The 14219-nt window shown below is 39.4% G+C and overlaps 2 protein-coding genes and 1 long non-coding RNA gene across 6 annotated transcripts in view; 1 reads left to right on the top strand and 2 right to left on the bottom strand.

Moving 5' to 3' along the window:
* Window positions 1-161, bottom strand: part of LOC115583249 (roundabout homolog 1-like) — a 37038-nt gene extending 36877 nt beyond the window's left edge. Inside the window, exon 1 of the mRNA XM_030419887.1 lies at window positions 61-161. The gene's annotated coding sequence lies outside the window, so the exon portion shown is untranslated. The remainder of the gene's footprint in view (window positions 1-60) is intronic.
* Window positions 162-4258: 4097 nt separating this feature from the next.
* On the top strand, window positions 4259-4975 carry LOC115583317 (uncharacterized). Its single transcript, XR_003984351.1, has 2 exons — window positions 4259-4556; window positions 4670-4975. It is a non-coding gene; the product is annotated as an uncharacterized LOC115583317 (long non-coding RNA).
* A 269-nt stretch (window positions 4976-5244) lies between these two features.
* Window positions 5245-13833, bottom strand: LOC115583290 (butyrophilin subfamily 2 member A2-like). Of its 4 annotated transcripts, none has more exons than XR_003984327.1 (5): window positions 13451-13823; window positions 9768-10046; window positions 9530-9649; window positions 7657-8200; window positions 5245-6161 (listed from the first exon to the last, which is right to left on the bottom strand). XR_003984327.1 is itself a non-coding variant. In XM_030419970.1 (5 exons), the coding sequence occupies exons 2-5, from the start codon at window positions 13500-13502 to the stop codon at window positions 8169-8171; spliced, it is 483 nt and encodes a 160-aa protein (XP_030275830.1). In that variant the 5' UTR covers window positions 13503-13653; window positions 13728-13833; the 3' UTR covers window positions 6630-8168. The 4 variants fall into 4 exon arrangements, 2 of the variants coding, with proteins under 2 accessions (XP_030275830.1, XP_030275829.1); XR_003984326.1 differs by lacking the exon at window positions 5245-6161 and adding an exon at window positions 6630-7555; XM_030419970.1 differs by lacking the exon at window positions 5245-6161 and having other exon boundaries at window positions 6630-8200; window positions 13451-13653; window positions 13728-13833.
* Window positions 13834-14219: the final 386 nt, after the last annotated feature.

Genomic DNA, 14219 nt, shown 5'->3' with positions numbered 1-14219 from the left:
CGTCATCACCACATATATTAACTATGACTCGTGAATTCTGCACTTTGTCTTCACACTCACATTAAAGCTGTGTATAAAAACACTTTCCAGCCTCAGATTCAGCTTCAGCTTCACTGTTAGTGTCTGACAGCTGCTTCTCTTCCTGATCAGCAGCAGTGAATCATCTCTGTGCAGCTCCTCCAGTAAAACATCAGGACCAGTTTAAAGAAACAGTCTGTGATGAAGAATGGAACTCAGCCCCCAAGTTTGATAGTCCACAGAACATTTCTGGAGCTTCACAGTAAAACAGAGTTGCAGCATTCTGCTAAACAACTGAAGCAGCTGGAGACTTGATTTACAACAGAGAAACCACCAAAATAAAACTCCATTAAAACTTTGCAGAATTATCTGTTAGGAGTTAAAAGTTAAATCTAGTATTTGAATCTAAATGTAACAGTTGATGCATTTAGAAATGAGATTTAACTAACAAATCTAACAAATCTAACAAATCTAACAATTATGCCTCAGATTTAAGGAAAATGAGCCAAATATTCAAAACATTTTAGTAAGAAAACTGCAATCAATGTGTTTAAATATTTGGTCTTACGTCCCAGACAACCTCTGTTTAGTGTTTCAATACACATCCAAATATGTTATTTAATGATGATTTTATGTAGTGGAACAAAACATAAAGATCTCTTAAGCTCATGTTCAGTTGAACACAAAGACACAAATGTTGGTAAACCAGTTGGACCCCAAAGGGAAAAACTGCTCTTTCCCTCTGCTGCCCTCAGTTAACACACAGCTTCACACAGTCGGTGTGCACGAACATGTTGGAACCAGTGAGCAGCATTCAGGAGAATCATTACAATATAATAGATGGTCAGACTGTAAATCCATCTTTTAATAGTGAAACCACGAAGGAATGTTTGCAGGGGACGAGTTTTCTGGGAATGTAGCAGCGTAGTCAAAACAGGATATGACACGCACATGCACACACACACACGCACACACACACACACACGCACACACACACACACACACACACACACACACGCACACACACACACACACACACACACGTGCATACTGAATGATAGACAGAGTGATAAAGATTGTATCTCTGAGTCGTCACGTCGAATAAAACCAGAGTGCAGTCATTTACAATCAACCTGTTCACTAACAACAGTTTATGAAGTGTTCCTGAGAACATGTTCAACATAGTTTATTAGTTTGAACCTGAAATATCTCGTCTTTGTAAAGTATCTAATTGAATATAGGACAAATTAACTGCAAATGATTGCACTCTGTTTTTTTGGTGTTTTAACTGTATGTTGACAGAGGTGCTCACACCTGACAGAGAGCAATACATGTTTATATGGAAACAAAAAAAGTGAAGAGTTAAATCTGAATGTGAAAGGGGACCCATTCAGATTTAACATGGAACTTTATTTTTACATACAAACCTATTTCTAACAATTTGTGTCTCAAATGTGAAGAACATTTGTAGTGAGAAAAATGCGATCAATTCATTCACATCTGGTTTAACCTCTGTTTGTTGGAACAAAACATTCAGGTAATGACTCGTGTGTTACAGCAAAACTCTCGGCAAAATGCAACCTAGACTTTTTTTGTGAATGTATATGAGTCAAACCTTCATGTAAAAGCATAATTACAACAAAAAAAGCATTTTGGCGAGAGTATCACTTTAAGCACAGATGCTGTTTGACCAGGAACAGAAAACAGCAGCCTTTTCAAAAGAGGAAATGATATGTATCACACTCATCACACACACTTGAATGACAGGAAGCTTGAAATCCATTTTCTCAGTAACAATATAATCATAAAGTTTCTAACTCGTCACACTGTGTAAAAACCTGAATGAAACCAGAGTGCAGTCATTTACAATCAACCTGTTACTGACAACAGTTTATGAAGTGTTCCTGAGAACATGTTCTAACATCCTTTATACAGTCATGTGTGTGTCATGTGTTTCACAGTTGAACCTGCTCCAACCTGACCTGTGACTGACTGAGCCTTCATCACACCATCACCTGTTACCAGTGAACCTGCTCACCTGTGGAGTCTTTTGTTGCCACTATCCCAAACTAGTTTGAAGCGTGTTGATGCCATCAGAATCACAAGAAGCTCAGAAATCAACATAGTTCATTAGTTTGAACCTGAAATATCTCATCTGTGTACGATAGGACAAAATACAAGCAAATCCAACTTTTGCTGAAGGTTCTCAGTCATCCAGGTCACAGTAACTCTAAATGCTGAATCATAGACAACTGGACATGTTTCAGTTTCCTGAAGACGTTTAGAGGCTTCTTCAGTTCTAACTAACTGGAGAGGAGTCAACAGTCAGTCTGTCGTTGTTCTGTGGTGGATTTTTGTGGTTTTGGTGTTTTGCTTTCTGCTGTGCTTGCAGAGATGCACTGAGAGGCTGGGTGGAGTTTTTCATCCATCATCAGATAATCTCTGGTCTTCACGCTACCTGCTGCCATTTAATTTGGTCAGTCAGTCGTGGTACATGGCTCCGGCTTTATCGCCTTCTAGTCAAACTATTTGTGTTTTCATGCTTTTTTCAGGAGATCTAATATTTCATTGTTGCACCTTCAGTGTTTGTCAGCATATCCAGCTACCAGTGGCTCCACTTCCAGCTACCCAGCACCTCTGCAGCCAACAGCCTCGCCCTGCACTCACCTGAGTCTCTACTCGCAACGCTTACCACCAGCGCCAGTCTCACCCACCTTCACCTGCAAGATACCTTGTGACGTCAAACAAATCACCCTGCACACTACTCTCTCTGCCTCACTGTCCACTTCTGGGTTCAACTATTTACAACAAAGTGTAACATCGTCAGGCTCTTAAACTCTGTGTGGGAGTGTCCTTACAGAGTCACCAGCGCCACTTGTGGGTCGTTGACCCAACCGACCTTCATGTGGGTTACTAAGGCCAGGTGAGCCCAGGTGTGAATGGTTGTTAAGCTGTCTGAGGAGGGAACTCAGTACAGCAATGTAGGAGGGTGATAAGTGACGTCTTAGTCCACCTCCTCTGTTCAAAGACCATCATTACAGTTTGACATACGTGGATCTTTTAGTCCTCTTTCAAACCGTCTGTCTGGATAAGATGGTTATATTGATGCCCAACTGTATGTTGACAGAGGTGCACACACCTGACCCAGAGCAATACATGTTTATATGTAAAAAAAGTGAAGTGTTGAATCTAAATATGAAAGGGGACCTCCTCTGATTTAACATGTAACTTTTTTTTACATTCAAACATATTTCTAACAATTTCTGTCTCAAATGTCAAGAAAATGAGCAAAATATTGAAAATATATCAGTGAGAAAACTGCAATCAATTTATTTACATTCGGTACATTCGGACAACCTCTGTCTGTTGGAACAAAACATAGACGTTTCTTGAGCTCATTTGTTAACCACAGATGCTGTTTGACCAGAAAAAGAAAACAGCAGCCTTCTCAGAAGAGGATATGATAAGTATCGCACTCATCATACACACATGAATGACAGGAATCTTGAAATCCATTTTCTCAGTAACGATATAATCATAAAGATTTTAACTCTGAGTCGTCACACTGTGTAAAAACCTGAATAAAACCAGAGTGCAGTCATTTACAATCAACCTGTTTACTAACAACAGTTTATGAAGTGTTCCTGAGAACATGTTCAACATAGTTTATTATTTGGAACCTGAAATATCTCGTCTTTGTATAGTATTTAATTAAATATAGTACAAATGAACTGCAAATGATTACACTCTGTTTTATTGGTGTTTTAACTGTATGTTGACAGAGGTGCTCACACCTGACCGAGAGCAATACATGTTTATATGTAAACAAAAAAAGTGAAGAGTTAAATCTGAATGTGAAGATTTAACATGGAACTTTATTTTTACATACAACATTTTACCACATACACTGGAGGGAGCAGCAGCAGGTAACCAGAGACGTTAACAGGTTTAACATTCAGATGATTCAGAAACATCCTCAGCAGCTGACTTAGCTTCATTATCCAGCATTAATAGCTAGTTTTGCTTTTTTTAATCCAAGCTCGCTAGTACAAACTTGTTTATCAGACCTTAAAGTGTAGAAAAATTAAACGTTGCTTCTGATGGTTAAATAAATGAGATGTAACTGTTTCAGCAAAGATCAGTTGAGACCTGCAACTCAGATCTGAGCCAAACTGGAATCATCAGGAAGACCATTTTTAATTTGATAGTAGAGTGCAGCGTGCGCGCACACACACACACACACACACAACTCACCCACGTTTTCCTCGGAAGTAGGAACCATGTAATTACTGATGTGTTGCAACAGTCAAGTTTGAGGAGAAAGAAAAGAGTGACCTCAAGGTGAGAGTTTGAGCATCTCACCATCACAGCCCTCTGTTGTCTTAATTTAGATGTGTCTGTTACAATAAAGATATTCAATTCTATTAATGTAGCCAAATCTGATCACCTCCAGGTTCACAAGGTTTGACTTCATTAAGACAGAGGCTGGTTTTAGGACCTTACAGGGCGTCACTTCTGGAGTAGTCCTCAGAGTTCAGGTAAAGAGGGATCAGTATCTGTTTCTGTTTCTAACTTGTGGTTTGAATACTTAAATTCCAACGAACAAAGACGGACAAGACTCAACATTAACAGCAGCTTAATGTTTCAGCAGGTTTGAAGAAACCGGTTCTGAATACAGTCCAGTTAATGATGTTCTGTGGGTGAAGTGGAGGATGCCAGAAGACTGGAGAGAAAGTCAGAGGAGCACCTGGAAACACAGACATGATGATGAATGATGTGCTGGAAACTTTTATATATTCTAACAAAGTACATTCACTCAAGTTCTGTACTTAAGTACAATGTTTCATACTTCCACTCCACTACATTCAAGTGATCACTTTAGTTACTAGTTACTTTGCTGCATCAGAGCCAAAGTAGAAGATTTTTATCTCTACAGCCGATATCTGCAAAACCAAAACAATCTCGATGGATAAATATCATAGTAATGCAAATTATATATACATATATATATTTAAAATTTGGGGTGGACTGCCCCTTTAAATGAGCAACAGGTGTGATGTGTAATAATCAGACACCTGTGAAATTTATACCCCAAACAAATATGGTGCAGCAATATCACCAGAGTAACTGCTAACTGATGCTAACTGATGCTAACTGATGCTAACTGACGCTGCTGTTAAAAAAAAATCAAAAACAACTTTTTAAACAAAAATTTTAATGCCGTGATTTGTTCCTTAAATTCTCAAACTTTAAAGCATTTTATTTACATTTTAGGACATTTATCAGACATCATACATACATTCATGCACTGATGGTGGTGGCTGCTATGCTGACCAGCACATCAGAGCAGTTTGGGGTTCAGTATCTTGCCCAAGGACACTTCAACATGCAGACCAGGAGAATCAAACGAAACAAGCTCGTCTTAGAAACTGACCAACAAGCTCAAATCACTTTTATTCACTTAATGCAAACTGAACACACAGAAGACAGAACAGTAAAAGCAGTTTGAATGTTTTGTAACACTTGTGTAATCATTTCACAACGCTCTGCAGAATTTATCTCTTCATCATGAAAGAAATGATTGACATTTTATAAAATCCTCTTGTTGAGAGCTACATGAGCAGATTGATCTCATTATCACATCCGGCTCTTAAAGACGAGGCTACAACACCTCACCCATGTTTTCCTTGGAAGTACGAGCCATGTTATCACTGATGTGTTTCAACAGTCAGGTGTGAGGAGAAAGAAAAGAGTGACTTCAGGGTGAGAGTTGGAGCGTCTCATCTTTATGCAGCCAAATCTGATCACCTCCAGGTACACAAAGTTTGACTTCATGAAGACAGAGGCTGGTTTTAGGACAGTAGAGGGCGTCACAGTCATCAACATGGGAGCTGAAACAAACACATGACTTCTGGAGAAGATATCAGAGTTCAGGTCAAGAGGGATCAGTATCTGTTTCTGTTTCTAACTTGTGGTTTGAATACTTAAATTCCAATGAACAAAGACGGACAAGACTCAACATTAACAGCAGCTTAATGTTTCAGCAGGTTTGAAGAATCCGGTTCTGAATACAGTCCAGTTAATGATGTTCTGTGGGTGAAGTGGAGGACGCCAAAAGACTGGAGAGAAAGTCAGAGGAGCACCTGGGAACACAGACATGATGATGAATAATGTACTGGAAACTTTTATATATTCTAACAAAGTACATTCACTCAAGTTCTGTATTTAAGTACAATGTTTCATACTTCCACTCCACTACATTCATGTGATCACTTTAGTTACTAGTTACTTCGCTGCATCAGAGCCAAAGTGGAAGATTTTTATCTCTACAGCCGATATCTGCAAAACCAAAACAATCTCGATGGATAAATATCATAGTAATGCAAATTATATATACATATATATATTTAAAATTTGGGGTGGACTGCCCCTTTAAGTGTGCAACAGGTGTGATGTGTAATAATCAGACACCTGTGAAATTTATACCCCAAACAAATATGGTGCAGCAATATCACCAGAGTAACTGCTAACTGATGCTAACTGATGCTAACTGATGCTGCTGTTCACAAAAATCAAAAACAACTTTTTAAACAAAGATTTTAATGCCGTGATTTGTTCCTCAAATTCTCAAACTTTAAAGCATTTTATTTACATTTTAGGACATTTATCAGACATCATACATACATTCATACACTGATGGTGGTGGCTGCTATGCTGACCAGCACATCAGAACAGTTTGGGGTTCAGTATCTTGCCCAAGGACACTTCAACATGCAGACCAGGGGAATCAAACCAAACAAGCTCGTCTTAGAAACTGACCAACAAGCTCAAATCACTTTTATTCACGTAATGCAAACTGAACACACAGAACACAGAACAGTAAAAGCAGTTTGAATGTTTTGTAACACTTGTGTTATCATTTCACAACACTCTGCAGAATTTATCTCTTCATCATGAAAGAAATGATTGACATTTTATAAAATCCTCTTGTTGAGAGCTACATGAGCAGATTGATCTCATTATCACATCCGGCTCTTAAAGACGAGGCTACAACCCCTTCAACACCTCACCCATGTTTTCCTTGGAAGTACGAGCCATGTTATCACTGATATGTTGCAACAGTCAGGTGTGAGGAGAAAGAAAAGAGTGACTTCAGGGTGAGAGTTGGAGCGTCTCATCTTAATGCAGCCAAATCTGATCACCTCCAGGTACACAAAGTTTGACTTCATGAAGACAGAGGCTGGTTTTAGGACAGTAGAGGGCGTCACAGTCATCAACATGGGAGCTGAAACAAACACATGACTTCTGGAGAAGATATCAGAGTTCAGGTCAAGAGGGATCAGTATCTGTTTCTGTTTCTAACTTGTGGTTTGAATACCTAAATTCCAATGAACAAAGACGGACAAGACTCAACATTAACAGCAGCTTAATGTTTCAGCAGGTTTGAAGAATCCGGTTCTGAATACAGTCCAGTTAATGATGTTCTGTGGGTGAAGTGGAGGATGCCAAAAGACTGGAGAGAAAGTCAGAGGAGCACCTGGAAACACAGACATGATGATGAATAATGTACTGGAAACTTTTATATATTCTAACAAAGTACATTTGTTAGACCCTTGATTTGTTCTTTAATCTCAGAACCTTTAAGGCATTTCAAGGACTCGTCGGAGCCTCGTATGTCCTCGACAGTAAATCTGATTCTGAAACAGATGAAAAGTAGTTTGTATATTAGCGACGTTAACTTTGTGTTGTATATTTCTCTACTTTTCCATAATTGTATTCTTTAACCTTTAATCAATCAGGATCTTTGAGTGAAACATTATAACAAAGGTAACAGAACTGTCACAGTAGCCCTTTTTAGATAGAAAAGGCGGCACATTTGCTCCAATGTAAGGGCGGCAATGTGCCGGCCTCTGTCTGAAACCGCGGACCGAGACACCAAAAGGACGGGCAGATTGGCGGCTTGGTGCTCTGTCTAAAAACGGCTACTGTCTCTGCAGAGATGCTCAGGATTAACGTCCTCTCTCGTCTTGTAAGTCAACAGCTCTGTTTTCAGCTTCATCTCAGTTTTGTTGGAGACTCCGTCAGAGTGTTGTGAAGTGTTGAGGAGTTTCGTCGAGGGCTGTTGTTCAAACACAGACGTTTCCTTATTATCACAGAGCCATCGTTGACACTGGAGTCAAACCTGCAGGAAATAACACAAAATAATAATATTAAATAAAACAAAACTTTCTTGATCATATTCAGGCAAAACAAATGATCACAGTGGTTTGTGATTTTCTTTGTATCGATTTGTTTCAGAAGTCATTTTGGAAACACAGTTAAGAACAAGACTCAAAGTGTATCTTTAGCCATTTTCACGCAGAGACTTCACATTATCGCTATAACGAACACTCACACCACCTTTGTTTGTTCACACTGACACAAGCAGCGCTGTCTTAAAGCCGCTCCGGTGTGTCTCTTCATACAGCACACCGCTGTGGCATGACGTGTAGAAACATCATGATGAATCTCTTACTTGACAAGTGAAGATCTGTTTAGTGGTCAGACTGAACGGCATCAGACAGACACACTCCTGTCTCACACTGCCGGCTTCTCCGTTCACACAGACGCAATCTCGCCTCTGTTACTTTCACACAGATGGCGAGGAGGCGCAAGATTCCCGCCATGAAAATCAGTCTGAACGAGGCTTCTGCAACTACAAGGTCTGAAGAAAAAGTCTTGGTACCAAAATAAAGGTAAACACTTGAGCAGTAAGCATCAGTGCAGATCTCACTGGGTCGGAGTAGAGTGAGAAAAGCACATCTCAAAATTTTTAGAAAACCACAGCACAACGTCTGAACACTCCTGCTGTCAGGACTGGTGATACTGAATGGCGGCAGAGCAAAGTTAGAGAGATTTTAGTGGAGATGTGATGAAGTGTTGAATTCGACTTTTGAATCTGTAGTCTCAGCTTTTATCTTGCATCTTGTTTGTATTGTTAGCGTGAGATGTTACGATCGCTCGCATCAGCTTTGTGGTCACGCAGCACTTCTGTTAGTCGTGCTTTAGCTGATAAGTGGTGGGACTGATGGTCGTAATGTGTTTGAGCTGTGTCTTCTTGTAAAACCAGAGTGACAATCTTCAATCTATCATCTCACAAATCAACTACCAATAAGATTTCGTGTTGAGTCATCAGTCATCATGGAATGTTTTGGTGTCTGACATCTGTGATTGTAGATCTCGTTTCTTTTACACGAACAGGTTTAGTGATAACGACAAACTTGTTTCAACGACAGCTGTGTGAACAGGAGGAACTGAGGCCCACAGCAGAGCTCTTTAATTAACAGCCTGTAATACTTCCACATCTTTATTTACATTATATTTATTCATTATAAGACCCAGAGGCCTCTTATATAAATCTAAACAGTAAAGACAAAAACTGTCATTATACTCTGGAAATGACAGTCACAGTATCTTTTATATTGATGCCTGCACATTATGGTTATATTGATAAAAAAATATTCAAACTTACCTTCATTTCTTCTTTTGATGTATATACAGATGAACAGTAACAGCGCTGTAACTGGCAAAGTAAGTCCAACAACTATAAGGGCAATTTCAAAGCCTTCAAAGTAATTTTCCAAGTGGTTACCTGCAACAAACAGCAGAACGAGCTCATGTAACTCTCACAGCGGACTGATCACAGAGTTCACACAGAGAACAGTCAATATCAAAACAACACACTGGGAAATCACAAAGCAGACACTCACTTCTTTTAACTGCAAAGATCCCAGAAACAGACTGTTCACGAGTTCCTTCCAGTTTGGCAAAACAGTAAAAGAAGCTGCCTCTGGTCACAGTGGTTTCCAGGATGATGGAGTAGCTGCCATCCTCCTTCGTGACCTCCGTCTTCATGGCAGGGAGGATTTCTCCTCTCAGGGTCTGCCACACTACTGTAGGTTTTGGGAAAGTACCTTGAACCTCACACTGCAGCAGCACCTTGTCGCCCTTTTCATCAAGTATTTTGACGCTTGGTTTTGGAGGTGCACCTGTGAACATATTAACAAGAGCGTTTTAAAAGCACCACAAGTAACTTTTAACTGTCAATCAATCAACCAATCAATCATTATTTGTATGGCGCTTTTCATACAAAAAAGTATCTCAAAGTGCCTTACAGAGGTTAAAAACAACAACAGAAAAGAGAAACAGCAAATAAAATCAAGAGAAGAAAATTAAAAGAACCCAACCCTCCCATCCCCACAGACATGCACAGAGACATACACAAATACATACACACTCAAACACAGACTCACACATACGCACACAGACACACAGACTCACACACTCACACCCACACACACACTAGCTATCACTAAAGAGTCATGGCTGGGCAGCGAGACCTGAGGCGCGGACCACACTGAGAGAGATCCCGGTCCAAGGCCGCAGAGAGCGCTGCCACAGAGACCAACCCGGGCAGACAACCGCCCACGGGACAGCACCCCCAACGGCCAGATCAGAGACAACTCCCAGTCCGGCAGGCCGCCATGAGGAAACACTGAAGATTAAAAACTGACTGTCTAAAACAGCAAAATAAAGCGAAAAACATAGAGGCTAAAAACATGAGGGACTGAAACATAAAAGCATAAAGGCTAAAAACACAAGAGACTGAAACATAAAAGCATAAAGGCTAAAAACACAAGAGACTAAAACATAAAAGCATAGAGGCTAAAAACACACGAGACTAAAACATAAAAACATAGAGGCTAAAAACACACGAGACTAAAACATAAAAGCATAAAGGCTAAAAACACAAGAGACTGAAACATAAAAGCATAAAGGCTAAAAACACAAGAGACTAAAACATAAAAACATAGAGGCTAAAAACACAAGAGACTAAAACATAAAAGCATAAAGGCTAAAAACACAAGAGACTAAAACATAAAAGCATAAAGGCTAAAAACACAAGAGACTAAAACATAAAAGCATAAAGGCTAAAAACGTGAGAGATTAAAACAGTAAAAAAGGATAAAGGATACAAGTGCTCTGATTAGCACAGCATAAAATGAATTAAGAAGAATTTAAAAAATCAATTAAAAGCCTGGTTAAAAAGGTGGGTCTTGAGCCTCTTTTTAAAAACCTCAACAGTCTCTGCGACCCTGAGGTTCTCCGGCAGGCTGTTCCTCAGTCGGGGCCCATGATAACTGAAAGCCGCCTCCCCGTGCTTTTGTTAACTAACCTGTGGTATGGTCAAAAGGCCGGTGCCGGAGGACCTCAGGGTCCGCGGGGGCTGATAGAGTAAAAGCAGGTCAGATAGGTAAGAAGGCCCAAGACTGTTAAGACACTTAAAAACTAGTAAAAGAACCTTAACATCAATTCTGAAACACACTGGTCAAGTAACTCGTCTCTGGAGTCATAGTCCTGGTCAGCATCGCCGTAAATCACCTCTGTATCGTCTTCAAACTGTCCTGGGTCGGTCTCAGAGTCTGTGCTCGGCTGACTGGGAGGCTGCTGAGCCCTGCTGCCTAAACAACCTTATTTTCCTGAGAACAGCTTGTTTATTCACCTCTGGGGGGAAAAAAGCTTGTGATTACTTCTTTAATATTGTAAATATTGGAGTTTGAAACTACACAGTGACCATTTAAAGGTGCTAATCGCAATGGCAGCTGACCATCCTACATCTCAATACTTAATTATCTGAGGAATGAGACTCAAAAACAGCAACTTTAAATAAAACCTGCAGTTCACAGCAGGTGTGACTACAATTGCTGAAGGAAAAAAGGTGTAGCAGCTTCAAAGGGTCACTGTGTAGTTTGGGAGGAAAACTTCAAACTATATTATTTACAATATTAATGAAGTAATAATACAAAAGATGGTTGTTTTGGGTTCTTTTTAATGGAGTGAGCTGAAGTCAAAACATACTACAACTCCCAGCATACATTGTGGCCTGGGTAATCCTTAGCTTGGAGCCCCCTCTAGTGTCTAACGAACACAACTGTATATCCAGATCACACCACAAAAATAAGGTCCCACAACAGAACTGACTGAGGCTAGAGAGGTGGCAGGGTCCGCCACATATAAACACAGTAACACAATATAAACTGTGTCGTCCTTTAAGGTCAGTTTGTTTATTCAATTTATCAGTTTGCTTATTTTGTTTGTTTAGGCAGAAACACATATTTTTTAACATTTAAAACTACAGACTGCTCCTTTAAACATCATGAAACACTTTAAGAAACCATCAAGTCATTTATATTTAATTTAATTACTCCGTATAAGTGTCTGTGAGTCAGAGAGTAGAGCTCAGAGTGAGAGAGGAGGGGCTGCTGTGTTAGGTTCACCCGTATAGACAAAACACACACACAGCAGTGTTTAGGTCACATCACTGTAAAGAATCTCGAGATAAAACTCACAATTATTCAGCTGTAATTCGTCTATAATCGATCCAATCAATACTATCGATGTGTGCTGATTAGGCGCTGAGCAGGTGGCGATCAGGTAATGACCATTTCTTGATGATCTGTTAATCAACATATTGACCATTTTCTTAATGAGCTGCTACTAATTACCTAAGAACTAGCTGAGGGAAACAAACAGTAACGACTTACTAATTACTAATAACTTAATCATTAGTTAACTATTCACATGATGATAAAGTAATGAATAATCAATTCAAGTTATCAGAATAATTAATAAAGCTTCCTATCGCAAAACCACTATTAAATTATTTATAAAGTCTTGCATCTTAAAAATCTTAGACATTTTATACATAAAAACATAAAGCAAAGAATAAAAGTCTTCCCACCTGTATTCAACATTTTTTTAAATTAAGAGAAAAAAATTATCATTTAAGAGGGTTGTGTGGCTTTGAAATAAATTAAATGAAATGATTAAGAAGAAGAATTTAGAGTAAATTTTTGTTATGGTTTTTTTTTTTTTTTTTCTTCTTCTTCTTTGTATTACTGATATTCTGGGTTATTTTATGGATTGTACAGGAAAGGCAAAATATAATATTTATAATATTAATAATAATAATATTTTGTCAGTTGATTGCACATAATTTAACTATTTTATGTTGTAACCGAAATAAAACTATTCATTCATTCATTCATTCATTCATTCATTAACTATCAAGTTCTTACTGATTTTTCTCCTAAACAGGATTCAGACACACACGCGTTTTATTTCACCTCCGATATAAGAGTCCAAAGTCCAACGATCACAACATCCGGAAGGTTTCATCTCATCACCAGAGTTTCTGTGAAACCTGCGAGAGTCTGCAGCAGGATGGAGACGACGCCCCACGAGCATGCGCACACGCACGAACACGCACACACTTGTGCGCACTAAAGCAGGAAGCAGCCTGATTAACATCCAGCATGTTTCCACATTGTTCCTGTTGAGATGAAATAAGGTGAAATGACAAAGTGTCAGTGATGATGATCAGTTTTCTTACCGTCTCCAGAGCAGCTCAGCAGACAGAGACACACGAGAGGAAGAAGCTCCATAGTTGTTGATGTCCTCTGAGGATTCACCTCACTGATGGAGGCTCTATGTGACGGAGCTTCACACACTCCTCAACACTCTGATGCTTCATCACAAACTGTTTCTGTCCCTCAGCCTGCAAGCAGTGAGGGCTGCAGCACATCCGGTACACACCTTCACAATAAAAGCTTAATCAGCACATATATTAACTATGACTCATGAATTCTGCACTTTGTCTTCACACTCACATTAAAGCTGTGTATAAAAACACTTTGCAGCCTCAGATTCAGCTTCAGCTTCACTGTTAGTGTCTGACAGCTGCTTCTCTTCCTGATCAGCAGCAGTGAATCATCTCTGTGCAGCTCCTCCAATAAAACATCAGGACCAGTTTAAAGAAACAGTCTGTGATGAAGAATGGAACTCAGCCCCCAAGTTTGATAGTCCACAGAACATTTCATACAGAGATACTGATGTTCCTCATATTCAGGAGACACAAACATCCCAGAGGTTTGTTTGATTTGTTTCACAAGTCCGTTTGGAAATACAGTTAAAGGAACAGTTCACTCAAACAAAACAAAAACTCTCTCATCATCTCCTCCTTCATGTTGATATAAAGTCAGGTGAAGTGTCGTAGTCCACAGAACATTTCTGGAGCTTCACAGTACAACAGAGTTGCAGCATTCTGCTAAACAACTGAAGCAGCTGGAGACTTTATTTACAACAGAGAAACCCCCAAAATA

The sequence above is a fragment of the Sparus aurata genome, chromosome 6, assembly GCF_900880675.1.
Source record: "Sparus aurata chromosome 6, fSpaAur1.1, whole genome shotgun sequence".
Classification (NCBI taxonomy): domain Eukaryota; kingdom Metazoa; phylum Chordata; class Actinopteri; order Spariformes; family Sparidae; genus Sparus; species Sparus aurata.
Note: the sequence above shows the minus strand (reverse complement) of the source record. Positions and strands in the feature narration are given on the sequence as shown.